Source organism: Heptranchias perlo, chromosome 23 (assembly GCF_035084215.1).
Source record: "Heptranchias perlo isolate sHepPer1 chromosome 23, sHepPer1.hap1, whole genome shotgun sequence".
NCBI classification, from domain to species: Eukaryota; Metazoa; Chordata; class Chondrichthyes; order Hexanchiformes; family Hexanchidae; genus Heptranchias; species Heptranchias perlo.
Genome location: NC_090347.1, coordinates 16,027,346 through 16,040,146, shown reverse-complemented (window position 1 = coordinate 16,040,146; position 12,801 = coordinate 16,027,346). Strand labels below are relative to the sequence as shown.

General features: G+C 42.7%; 1 protein-coding gene across 4 annotated transcripts in view; it reads left to right on the top strand.

Moving 5' to 3' along the window:
- Positions 1-12,801, top strand: part of LOC137341113 (E3 ubiquitin-protein ligase rnf213-alpha-like) — a 143,142-nt gene that overhangs the window by 51,507 nt on the left and 78,834 nt on the right. For all 4 annotated transcript variants that reach the window (XM_068004043.1, XM_068004044.1, XM_068004041.1 and 1 more), the window contains 5 exons: positions 212-334; positions 4,439-4,613; positions 8,400-8,567; positions 9,615-9,773; positions 11,097-11,674. In XM_068004043.1, the coding sequence (XP_067860144.1) occupies positions 212-334; positions 4,439-4,613; positions 8,400-8,567; positions 9,615-9,773; positions 11,097-11,674 (1,203 nt within the window). The remainder of the gene's footprint in view (positions 1-211; positions 335-4,438; positions 4,614-8,399; positions 8,568-9,614; positions 9,774-11,096; positions 11,675-12,801) is intronic.

Sequence of the window (12,801 nt, the reverse complement as noted above, 5' to 3'; positions counted from 1 at the left end):
TTCAGCTCACAAACAATTATATTTCAGAAATAAAAACAGAAAAATGCTGGAAATACTCAGCAGGTCAGGCAGCATTTGTGGAGAGAGAAATAGAGTTAATGTTTCAGGTCGATGACTTTTCATTATATTTCAGACTTTGGTTCATAAAGATACCAGTATTTTATAAATCTGGTTATACGTTTCATTTTTTAAAATTGTATTTAATTTATAGGAGAACCCCTCTGACCAGATAGAGATCTACTGGAAAGAGAAGGAAACTTTAACTACCTTAAATCCCATTATTTTGGATTGTTTTGAGAGCTGTGCACTTAATGCTGTGCAAGAAGTTTGCCAGGTAAGAGAAAATAGCAAATAAAAGCATTTGTACCCTCATGGTTATACTTCATAATGTACAGTTTGGTGGATTATAATTATTGGACCAGTCAATTTTATAACCATACAACTGGGAGTTTCCCACCCAATTTAATAGTCAGCAAATCCTGTTTCATTTACAGTTACTGGTGTTTGTTGTCAGTAGCACACTCATGTTTGTTGTGGAGGTAAAAAGAAAAGCCAGGACTGTCGGAAATCTGAAATAAATAATTACAATTCTGCGACTGCATAGCAGATTGACCAGCTTTATATAAAAAAAAGTTAATATTTCAGGTGGAACCGTTCATCAGAACTGCCACTGTTAGGCTGGAGAAGCCCCTTTTTTCGGACTTTTTTTATTCGTTCATGGGGATGTGGGCAAGGCCAGCATTTATTGCCCATCTCTAATTGCCCTTGAGAAGGTGGTGGTGAGCCACCTTCTTGAACCGCTGCAGTCCGTGTGGTGAAGGTTCTCCCACAGTGCTGTTAAGTAGGGTGTTCCAGGATTTTGACCCAGCGACGATGAGGGAACAGCGATATATTTCCAAGTCGGGATGGTGTGTGACTTGGAGGGGAATGTGCAGGTGGTGTTGTTCCCATGTGCCTGCTGCCCTTGTCCTTCTAGCTGGTAGAGGTTGCGGGTTTGGGAGGTGCTGTCGAAGAAGCCTTGGCGAGTTGCTGCAGTGCATCCTGTGGATGGTACACACTGCAGCTACGGTGCGCCGATGGTGAAGGGAGTGAATGTTTAGGGTGGTGGATGGGGTGCTAATCAAGCGGGCTGCTTTGTCCTGGATGGTGTCGAGCTTCTTGAGTGTTGTTGGAGCTGCACTCATCCAGGCAAGTGGAGAGTATTCCATCACACTCCTGACTTGTGCCTTGTAGATGGTGGAAAGGCTTTGGGGAGTCAGGAGGTGAGTTACTCGCCGTAGAATACCCAGCCTCTGATCTGCTCTTGTAGCCACAGTATTTATGTGGCTGGTCCAGTTAAGTTTCTGGACAGTAGTGACCCCTAGGATGTTGATGGTGGGGGATTCGGTGATGGTAATGCCGTTGAATGTCAAGGGGATGTGGTTAGACTCTCTCTTGTTGGAGATGGTCATTGCCTGGCATTTGTCTGGCACGAATGTTACTTGCCACTTATCAGCCCAAGCCTGGATGTTGTCCAGGTCTTGCTGCATGCGGGTACGGAGTGCTTCATTATCTGAGGGGTTACAAATGGAACTGAACACTGTGCAGTCGTTAGCGAACATCCCCATTTCTGACCTTATGATGGAGGGAAGGTCATTGATGAAGCAGCTGAAGATGGTTGGGCCTAGGACACTGCCCTGAGGAACTCCTGCAGCAATGTCATGGGGCTGAGATGATTGGCCTCCAACAACCACTACCATTTTCCTTTTTGCTAGGTAAGACTCCAGCCACTGGAGAGTTTTTCCCCTGATTCCCATTGAGTTCAATTTTACTAGGGCTCCTTGGTGTCAGACTCGGTCAAATGTTGCCTTGATGTCAAGGGCAGTCACTCTCACCTCACCTCACCTCTGGAATTCAGCTCTTTTGTCCATGTTTATACCAAGGCCGTAATGAGGTCTGGAGCCGAGTGGTCCTGGCGGAACCCAAACTGAGCATCGGTGAGCAGATTATTGGTGAGTTAGTGCCGCTTGACAGCACTGTCGATGACACCTTCCATCACTTTGCTGACGATTGAAAGCAGACTAATGGGGCGATAATTAGCAGGATTGGATTTGTCCTGCTTTTTGTGGACAGGACATACCTGGGCAATTTTCCACATTGTTGGGTGGATGCCAGTGTTGGAGCTGTACTGGTACAGTTTGGCTAGAGGCGCGACAGCACAAGTCTTCAGCACTACAGTCGGGATGTTGTCGGGGCCCATAGCCTTTGCTGTATACAGTGCACTCAGCCGCTTCTTACTATCACGTGGAGTGAATGGAATTGGCTGAAGACTGGCTTCTGTGATGGTGGGGATATCGGGAGGAGGCCGAGATGGATCATCTACTCGGCACTTCTGGCTGCAAACGCTTCAGCCTTGTCTTTTGCACTCACGAGCTGGACTCTGCCATCATTGAGAATGGGGATGTTTACAGAGCTTCCTCCTCCCGTTAGTTGTTTAATTGTCCACCGCCATTCATGACTGGATGTGGCAGGACTGCAGAGCTTTGATCTGATCCGTTGGTTGTGGAATCGCTTAGTTCTGCCTATTGCATGTTGCTTCTGCTGTTTAGCATACATGTAGTCCTGAGTTGTAGCTTCACCTGGTTGGCACCTCATTTTTAGATACACCTGGTGCTGCTCCTGGCATGCTCTTCTACACTCCTCCTTGAGCCAGGGTTGATCCCCTGGCTTGTTGGTAATGGTAGAGTGAGGAATATGCTGGGCCATGAGGTTACAGATTGTGCTGGAATACAATTCTGCTGCTGCTGATGGCCCACAGTACCTCATGGATGCCCAGTTTTGAGCTGCTAGATCTGTTCTGAATCTATCCCATTTAGCACGGTGGTAGTGCCACACAACACGTTGGATGGTGTCCTCAGTGTGAGGACGGGACTTCGTCTCCACGAGGACTGTGCAGTGGTCACTCCTACCAATACTGTCATGGACAAATGCATCTGCGACAGGTCGATTGGTGAGGACGAGGTCAAGTAGGCTTTTCTCTCGTGTTGGTTCGCTCACCACCTGCCGCAGGCCCAGTCTGGCAGCTATGTCCTTCAGGACTCAGCCAGCTGAGCCACTCTTGGTGATGGACATTGCAGTCCCTCACCCAGAGTACATTCTGTGCCCTTTCTACCCTCAGTGCTTCCTCCAAGTGATGCTCAACATGGAAGAGGACTGATTCATCAGCTGAGGGAGGGCAGTAGGTGGTAATCAGCAAGCTGTTTCCTTGCCCATGTTTGACCTGATGCCATGAGATTTCATGGGGTCCGGAGTCGATGTTGAGGACTCTGAGGCCACTCCCTCCTGACAGCTCTCCCAATTTTGGCACAAGTTCCCAGCTGTTAGTGATGGAGGACTTTGCAGGGTCAACTGGGCTTGGTTTGCCTTTGTCGTGTCCGGTGTATAGTGGTCCGTGCGGTTTTATTCTTATGACTTTTTGTAGTGAGATTTTACAACTGAGTGGCTTGCTAGGCCATTTCAGAGGGCAATTAAGAATCAACCACATTGCTGTGGGTCTGGAGTCATATATAGGTCAGACCGAGTAAGGACAGTAGGTTTCCTTCCCTAAAGGGCGTTAGTGAACCAGATGGGTTTCTACGACAGTCATGGCTACCATTACTGATACTAGTTTTTTTTATTCCAGATTTTATTTAATTAATTGAATTTAAATTCCCTAGCTGCCGTGGCAGGATGTGAACTTATGACTCCCGATTACTAGTCCAGTAACAGAACCACTATGCTACCGTACCCAGTTATGGGACTGGTGCGGTGGCAGATGGAGTTCGCCCCTCATCGCTAACATCCCAAAATGAAGGACGAGTCCTTTAATAACCAGCAGAAGGACTTCTGCTGTAATAGTGTGTGTATTGTAAATGGACTTCTGGATGGCTGTTATATGGTACATTCTGCTGTAATAGTGTGAATTGTAGATGGCTAAGTTATGGTAATAGTGTATATATTGTGGATGAACATGTACATGGCTATATTCGAGTTAATTCTGCAATCTTGTGCACTCAGTAAGGCAGCCTCACTCACAGGGAGCCTAGGTTGAAAATGCAGCATCAGCATTACAGCCCTGATTCTTCACCTCCTCCGCCCCCACCGCCCCCACCCCCCCCCCCCCCACTCCATGCTCACTGAAAACATGGCTCCTCGCTGAGAGTGTGAGATTGTGGAATTTACCCTTGTATGTGTATGCACAGTAGTTATAAGTGAAAGAAGTGAATGTGGAAAAATGAAGGTACAGTAATGAACTTTGATTCATTGGAAGTAGTCATAATTTTACACACACATGCTAAAAAGGGAGCATGTCAGTTATATCTGGGTGTGAATTATATTTGTGAAATAACTGCACTTGCTGTGTTCAGGAATATAGTGAAAATTGATCTTTTTAAATATCTTATTTTCTACTAAATTTTAGAGTAAAAAGGAAGCAGAACTGCTCACAAAGTTACAGGTATGGAAAAACCAAAAATCAGCAAAAGTTTTATCAAAACTGATCGAAGAATCCTGGAAAAGAACATTGGATAGCAATAGCGGAGGTGTTGGCTGTGTGCTGAGTTCAGATTGTGCCGTAAACTATTGTCTTCTGCAAGGTAATCAGTTGGTGTAAATTTACTTTTATTTGATAAAAAATCAAGACTTTGTTAATATGTGGTAAGAGTTCAGTCAGTAATCATAGTTCTAGGGCTGTGGGTCAGCTCCGTTGTTGACCTCAATCAACCTTCAGCTCAGTGATGTTTCAGAATGAAGCTGAGCAAAGTTACCACTCTGCCATCCAGTGGTTATTTCAAATGTCACTTCTGCAAATCCCAGAATATTCAATTGATTTTCCGTTTATGTCGCTGCAGCAATGGGTAAATTTCAACAGGTTGTGTTCTAATGTTTTTTGAATGATTCTGATGAAATCATCTGCTCAGAAATGTATCGAATTGTCAATGTAAATAACTGGTCAATGGAAAGCTTTTTGTATTTTCTCTTGAGATGTGAGTGACACTGGCAAGGCAGTATTTATTGCCCATCCCCAGTTGCCCTGAGGGCATTTGGGGTGGTAGGTTTTCTCCTCTGAAGGATATTAATGATTGATGTTGGGTTTTTACAACAATCCGGCAGCTTTCATGGTCATTTATTCTGATGCCTGCCCTCAAATTACCAGTATTGTTGAATTTAATTTTACCTCTGGGTTGCGAGTCCAGTACCATAACTGCTAAATTACTCCACTGTGTTCCATTCCTATTTTAACTAGTGACTCTTGTATATGTAAGTCCGAGAGGGATCATGTTTAGGGGTAACCAATCAAGAAAGGAGGGAGTCAGAAAGCAGGTAACTATAGGCTAATTAGCCTAACATCTGTCATTGGGAAAATGCTAAAATTCATTATTAAGGAAGTAGTAGCAGGACATTTAGAGACTCAAGATAAAATCAAGGGAGTCAACATGGTTTTATGAAAGGGAAATCGTGTCAAATTTATTAGAGTTCTTTGAGGAAATAATGAGCAGGGTGGATAAAAGGGAACCAGTGGATGTAGTGTATTTGGATTTCCAAAAGACATTCGAAAAGGTGCCACATAAAAGGTTACTGCACAAGATAAGAGCTCATGGTGATGGGGGTAATATACTGGCATGGATTGAGGATTGGCTAACTAACAGAAAACAGAGAGTCGGGATAAAGGGGTCATTTTCAGGATGGCAATCTGTAACAAGTGGGGTGCCGCAGGGATTAGTACCTGGACCTCAACTATTTACAATCTATATCAGTGACTTGGATGAAGGAAGCGAGTGCACTGTGGCCAAATTTGTTGATGATACCAAGGTAGGTGGAAAAGTAAGTTGTGAGGAGGACACAAAGTGTCTGATAGGTTAAGCGAGTGGGCAAAAATTTGGCAGATGGAGTATAATGTGGGAAAATGTGAAGTCATCCACTTTGGTAGGAAGAATAAAAAAGCAAAATATTATATAAATGGAGAAAGGCTACACAATGCTGCAGTACAGAGGAATTTGGGTGTCCTCGTACATGAAACACAAAAAGTTAGGTAATTGGGAAGGCAAATGGAATATTGGCCTTTATTTCAGGGGGATGGAGTATAAAAGCAGGGAAGTCTTGCTGCAACTGTACAAGGTGGTGGTGAGTCCACACCTGGAGTACTGCATACAGTTTTGGTCCCCTTATTTAAGGAAGGATATACTTGCATTGGCAGCGGTTCAGAGAAGGTTCACTAGGTTGATTCCAGGTATGGAAGAGTTTTCTTCTGAGGAAAGATTGAGCAGGTTGGGCCTCTACTCACTGTAGTTTAGAAGAATGAGAGGAAATCTTATTGAAACATATAAGATTCTGAGGGGGCTTGACAGGGTAAATGCTGAGAGGATGTTTCTCCTCATAGGGGAATCTAGAACTAGGGAGCATAGTCTCAGAATAAGGGTTTGTCCATTTAAGATGGAGATGAGGAGAAATTTCTTCTCTCAGAGGGTTGTGAATCTTTGGAATTCTTTGCCCCATTGAATATATTTAAGGCTGAGTTAGACAAATTTTTGATCAGCAAGGGAGTCAAAGGAAATGGGGAAAAGGTGGGAAAGTGGAGTTGAGGCCAGATTCAGATCAGCCATGATCTCATTGAATGACGGAGCAGGCTGAAAGGGCCAAATGGCCTACTCCTGCTCCTATCTCTTATGTTCTTATGTTTGTTCTTTGAGAGAGTAGAAATATACATAACAGGATGTCCAGGAGAAGGTGGGAGCCAGCCAGTTGACTGAGAGGGAATGGGAGAGGTTTTGTTCATCTCAGATCGGTAGTGAGCCCAGAAGGAAGAGGGAATTGGCCAATAGGCTTACGCGAAACACTAAATATATCAGCTGAAAGGAAGTGTGCCGAATGGCCTCTGAAGAACTGTTGATGCATAAAATTTGGAGAAGTATGGATGGAAGCTAAGGTTATTATGTATTAGTTACACTCAAATAAACATTACAGTCATATAAAACTTGCTGCCCACAATGTATAGGCAGGGAGGTGATTTTATAGCAGGTTGCTGACAGGGTATGTGTCTGAATCCCTGGTGTTCCACTGCTGGTGTTTACCTTTTACATTTTATTAATCCTAGTGGTTTAGTTGGGGAGGGATTATCAGGTTGTTTCACTAGTCTAGAGAAGGAGTGGTATTAACAGTAGACAGGAAATGCACTCAATTCTTCCTGATTTAATGGTGATGCCTGGCAGTCTCATGAGAAAGGACAGCGTTCAACTTTAACTCGAGCCAGTCTAATGATGGGTATGTTTTCAGTCCTTGCTGGTTTACTTGGGGAAGATCTATGCACATTCCCTGGCAGTCCAGAAAAGCTGGAATTGTTCAGTGGGTCTGGTCCACAGCTTCACAAATACCTGAAATTTAGAGCTTTCCAAGTGAGAACCTAGCAAAACGAAACAGAACTGAGCCCCAGCAGATACCGTGCCAGATTCCAAAAGAATAAAGATGGATAGTGCTAGAGAATCTTTGAAGCCCTACTGTATGGATTTGCAAAAACAACAACAACTTGCATTTATATTAACATAGTAAAAGATCTCAAGGCTCTTCACAGGAGCATTATCAAACAAAATTTGACTCAAACCACATAAGGAGATACTAGGATATGTGACCAAAAGCTTGGTCAAAGAGGTAGATTTTAAGGAGTGTCTTAAAGGAGGAGAGAAAGTTAGAAAGGCAGAGAGGTTTAGGGAGGGAATTCCAGAGCTTAGAGCCTAGGCAGCTGAAGGCACGGCCACCATGATGGAGCGATTAAAATCAGGGATGCGCAAGAGGCAAGAATTGAAGGAGCGCCGAGATCTCGGGGGGCATTGTAGGGCTGGAGGAGGTTACAGAGATAGGGAGGGGCGAGGCTATGGAGGGATTTGAAAACAAGGATGAGAATTTTAAATTCAAGGCGTTCCCGAACTGGGAGCCAGTGTACGTCAGTGAGCACAGGGGTGATGGGAGAGCAGGACTGGGTGCAAGTTAGGATACGAGCAGCAGAGTTTTGGATGAGCTCAAGTTTATGGAGTGTGGAAAATGGGAGACTGGCCAGGAGAGCATTGGAATAGTCCAGTCTGGAGGTAATAAAGGAACAGATGAGGGTTTCAGCAGCAGATGAGCTGAGGCAGGGGTGGAGACAGGACAGTGGCTTTGGTCTTCCCAACATTTAGTTGGAGCAAATTTTTGCTCATCCAGTACCAGATGTCGCACAAGTAGTGTGACAAATCAAAGAGAGGATGGGTTGAGGGAGGTGGTGGTGAGGTCGAGTTGGGTGTTGTCAGCATACATGTGGAACCTTTTCCAATGAAAATATTAGTACTGTGTTTGCTATTATATTAGTTGCATTAATATAATTTTTATCTGATATATATGGCGATCTCTAGGTGACTGCAGTAAACTTGATGTCTTGGAAGAAGCAAGAAGTTTACTAAAAGATGTTGAGAACAGTTTTCACATGCTGGTTGAAAGTCTCTATAATGGATCTGTGAAGATTGATGATCTACAGTGGATCCTACGTAAAAAAAAGGAATACACCGATTTATTTCAAGCACGTAAGTTAGATATATAAGATCGCACGATTAACTCTGTCTCAACACTGACTTTATTAACACGTTACATAGAATGTACAGCACAGAATCAGGCCACTTGGCCCAACTGCTCCATGCTCCTCACGAGCCTGCATTCAATTGAATCCACAGCATTGATCCATGCCTTTAGCGGATACAGTGCGGTACAGTGCGTACTCTCCTGAATCATATGTAGAAAACATGGTGGAAGAATCACTTATGCAGATAAAGTGGCACTCCTGCTCCTCTGGGCCCCACAAAGAAAAGTTTATTTATTTACCATTTGGATTTTGGGCAAGTGTCATTTTTCAGAGTGACCACATGATCACTCAAGCTAAAAGGCTGTTAGAATTGCCTTGGGGTCCTAGCAGAGTGATAGGACCCCGATTCGCGTACATAAACGAGGCGTCTGCCTGACTCAGACAGACACCTGAACCGCCCGTCGCTGGAATTGCCGCGGGGCAGTATCAGAGCGGGAAAAAGCGCTGTTCGATTGTAACACACATTCCGGCTGGTTTCTGCTGGGTGGAGGGAGGTGAACTCCTCCCCTTTATGTGTCTTTAAAACTAAGATGTCGCTACGTCAAGATTTCCTTTGCAACTACAGCCAACACATTCCAGCAGAAAGGTGGTAATCAAGAATTCCCATTCAATGCAAAGGAACTTAATCTTGATGTGGAGATGCCGGTGATGGACTGGGGTTGACAATTGTAAACAATTTTACAACACCAAGTTATAGTCCAGCAATTTTATTTTACAACACCAAGTTATAGTCCAGCAATTTTATTTTAAATTCACAAGCTTTCGGAGGCTCCCTCCTTCCTCAGGTCTTAGTCTATTCTGAGCCTGCTGCTGGCCAACAATGTATTGCAATCATCAGCAACATTGTGTATTGGCTGAAGTGTCAATGCAGCAATATGCCTGCCCATTGCACTTTTTACTCATTCTGATCCAATTACAACCCTTTTTGCCCTGTAGAAGGGGTCTAAATTCTACTGTAGTGATAAACTGATGGTGTGTGCTTGATTTACAGAACAGCAACACCCAGTCCATAAGGAGAAAAGATTCTTTCAGGTTAATGTTGAACATCTGCTGTCAAGGAGAGGAGAAGAACTTCAAGCGTTTCTGAACGAGAAAAGTACCATCAAAACTCTAATCAATATGATTAATAAAATTCATGAGACTATCACAGGTGCAGTATTTATCAAACTTTCCTTTCCAAAGATGGTGCATGTGTTATTTGAATGGCTGATCAACAAAGGAGAGAGTACAGATCAGGGATTCTCAGTAATTGTTTAATTAATGTTAACCCGAATCTTTCAAACAAATGAAAACTACATTCATTTTTTTTAAAATTCAAATTTGTAAGCACGATATAAGAATAATTACCACGGATTGAAGCAGATAAAAGGAATAGTCTGCATTGCCACTCACTATCATAATTTCTCAGATGCCACAAACGCTGGTATAGGACATATATTATTTTGACTTAGAATTAATAAAGAAAATATTGAAATATTTACTGTGTCTAACATTTCACCTCCTGAAATGATCATTATTGAGGTCAAATACTGCAGTTCTTTTATGACCTTAAAGATGTGGGAATGTGTTCCTTACTTGTGGGTTTAGCTGCAAAATTCGGATTCATTCTTTGGAAGCTTCTCTTCACATGAACTCCATTCATCTATATTCTTATGATTGTAATCATTGTTATTTTTCAATCATAATCGAGTTCCTGAATGAATGGCCCATTCAAAAAGACACAAGTTTTCATAAAAAGGAATTCTTTTTAAAATTTTGGCTCATATTCTGACTAAAACAGTACTTATTAGTCAGGGTTTATAAGGTGAAAATGAAGCTCTTCAATTATTTTAAGTCCAGATGGCCAAATGACAGTGTCTGTATCATCAACCAAGTGAACACAGGACAACCGATCCAACAACTGGGGTTGGAATCTTCCCTCGAGTCGTAGTTAATGGGCACAATTTTGCTCAGAAAGACTTGTACCACAGCCTGGATGTGTACAGATGGAGTGACTCAATAACTTGTTCATGAATTCAAAAGGAGTGCTGCTGGATTTCAATAAGTTTAAAAATAATATCAAATGCTAGACAGCCATAAAACTGTACAGGCACTAGAAAAGCTAAAAACCTTAAACACAGCAGTACTGGAAATTGAAATTCCTTTTAATTTAAGACATTAGCTTTTTTGTTAATTTTTTAAAAATATAAGTTAGTGGGTTATCGCTGTATTTTCCCCACCATTTATAACTATTGGGGTGAAAACTGCACACGATACTTATAAATTTAATCTGATAGTATCTGTTTAAAGATCTGCTCATTGATTGTAAAGTTCTCAATTTTATTGTCTGAAATGAAATTTAAACTGATCAAAATCTGAGATACATAGGGATTGTCGAATCTAAATATTTTCAATGTCCTTCAAATCTATGTATAATTGATGGAGAATGATGCTGTTTAAGAAATCCCATTACTTGTGCCGCCTTGCTTTGCAGTCACTGACATAACTCCCCTTGAAGAAAAGCACAAGGCCAATATCCAATCCATGAGACTCGATGAACTCGTCAGAACAAAGTGCTGGACAGATGAAGAATCTGAAAATCAGTCTGCTGTCGAGGTTAAATATTTTAACCTGAGCAGTGATGTTAAACATATGGCACTTAGCATGCATGAATTCACAGACAGCAGCGTTCTTCTAAACTGCTGGCTGCAAGCCGCAGCACAGACCAACTATGATGAGGAAACTTTGTTAGACCTCTGCACCGGAATCTGGGACCTTTGCTGGACTGATTATGTAGACCTGTGCAGGAAAACCCAAGAGGGTACCATAACATTCCAGGAGATTGACAGGATGTTTCTCGATCTTCGAGAGCAATCTGATGATATAATGAAGGAGTTATCCATCATGTTCAAAGTGGTAAACGGAAGAAATAGGCCTGAGGAGAGGCTTGATCAGATCAAAGAGTATTATGCACTTCATTTAGCTGTCGATTCTGCACGAACGATTGAAGACATAGTGAAGGAGTTGGAGCTGACTGGTGACTTCACAATAATTCAGAAGTTGACAAAAATAGTAAGTATATTAGTTTGTAGATTAGTAACTTTTTATTGCCATGCAGTTATTGCGAGATGGACCTTTTAGGCCCCCGTTTCCAAAATAGGACAAATTTTGGACTAGCTGTTAGCTTTGTTACTTACCAGTATTAGTGCTGGATTTTGGTTGGGGGGGTGTTATATTTCCTGTTTCTTGGATTAATGGTGGTTGATGAAGTTGCATGATACCTCCTGAGTTATAAAACTATTGATGTGGTGAACTACATTATTATGGCTGAAATGTTATAGCCGGGGAAGGATCAAGTACAAAACATGGCAGGCAGCAGTAACAATAAGAGTATTAATTCAGAACTTCCAGACAGAGTAGTGGAGGCAAACCCTGGAATCATTTCAGAAGCAATTAAATCATAGAATCTTACAGCACAGAAGGAGGCTATTCGGCCCATCATGCCTGTGCCGGCTCTTTGAAAGAGCTGTCTAATTTAGTCCCACACCCCAGCTTTTTCCGCATAACTCTGCGAATTAGTTCTTTCAAGTGCATGTTCAGTTGCCTACTGAATCTGCTTCCACCACCCTTTCAGGTAGTGCATTCCAGATCTTAACAACCCTCTGTGAAAAAAATTCTCCTCATTTCCCCTCTAGTTCTTTTGCCAATTATTTCAAATTTGGTTACTGGCCCACTTACCAGAGGAAACTGTTTCTCCCTACTTGCTCTATCAAAACCCCTCATTATTTTGAATACCTCTATTTGGCCTTAACATTCTCTGCTCTAAGGAGAACAGCTCCACCTCCTTCAGTCATAACTAAAGTCCCTGATCCCTGGTACCATCCTGGTAAACCTCCTCTGTACCCTCTCCAAGGTCTTGACATCCTTCCTATAGTGTGGTGCCCAGAATTGTACACAATACCCCAGCTGAGGCCTAACCAGTGATTTGTAACGGTTGAGCATGACTTCCTTGTTTTTGTATTCAGTGCCCCGATTTACAATGCCAAGTATCCCATTTGCTTTCTTAACCACCTTAACAACTTGCCCTGCCACTTTCAAAGATTTGTGAATATGTACCCCCAGGTCCCTCTGCTCTTGTCTTCCCCCCCCCACCCACTCAAAATAGTACCATTTAGATTATACTGCCTCTCCATGTTGTT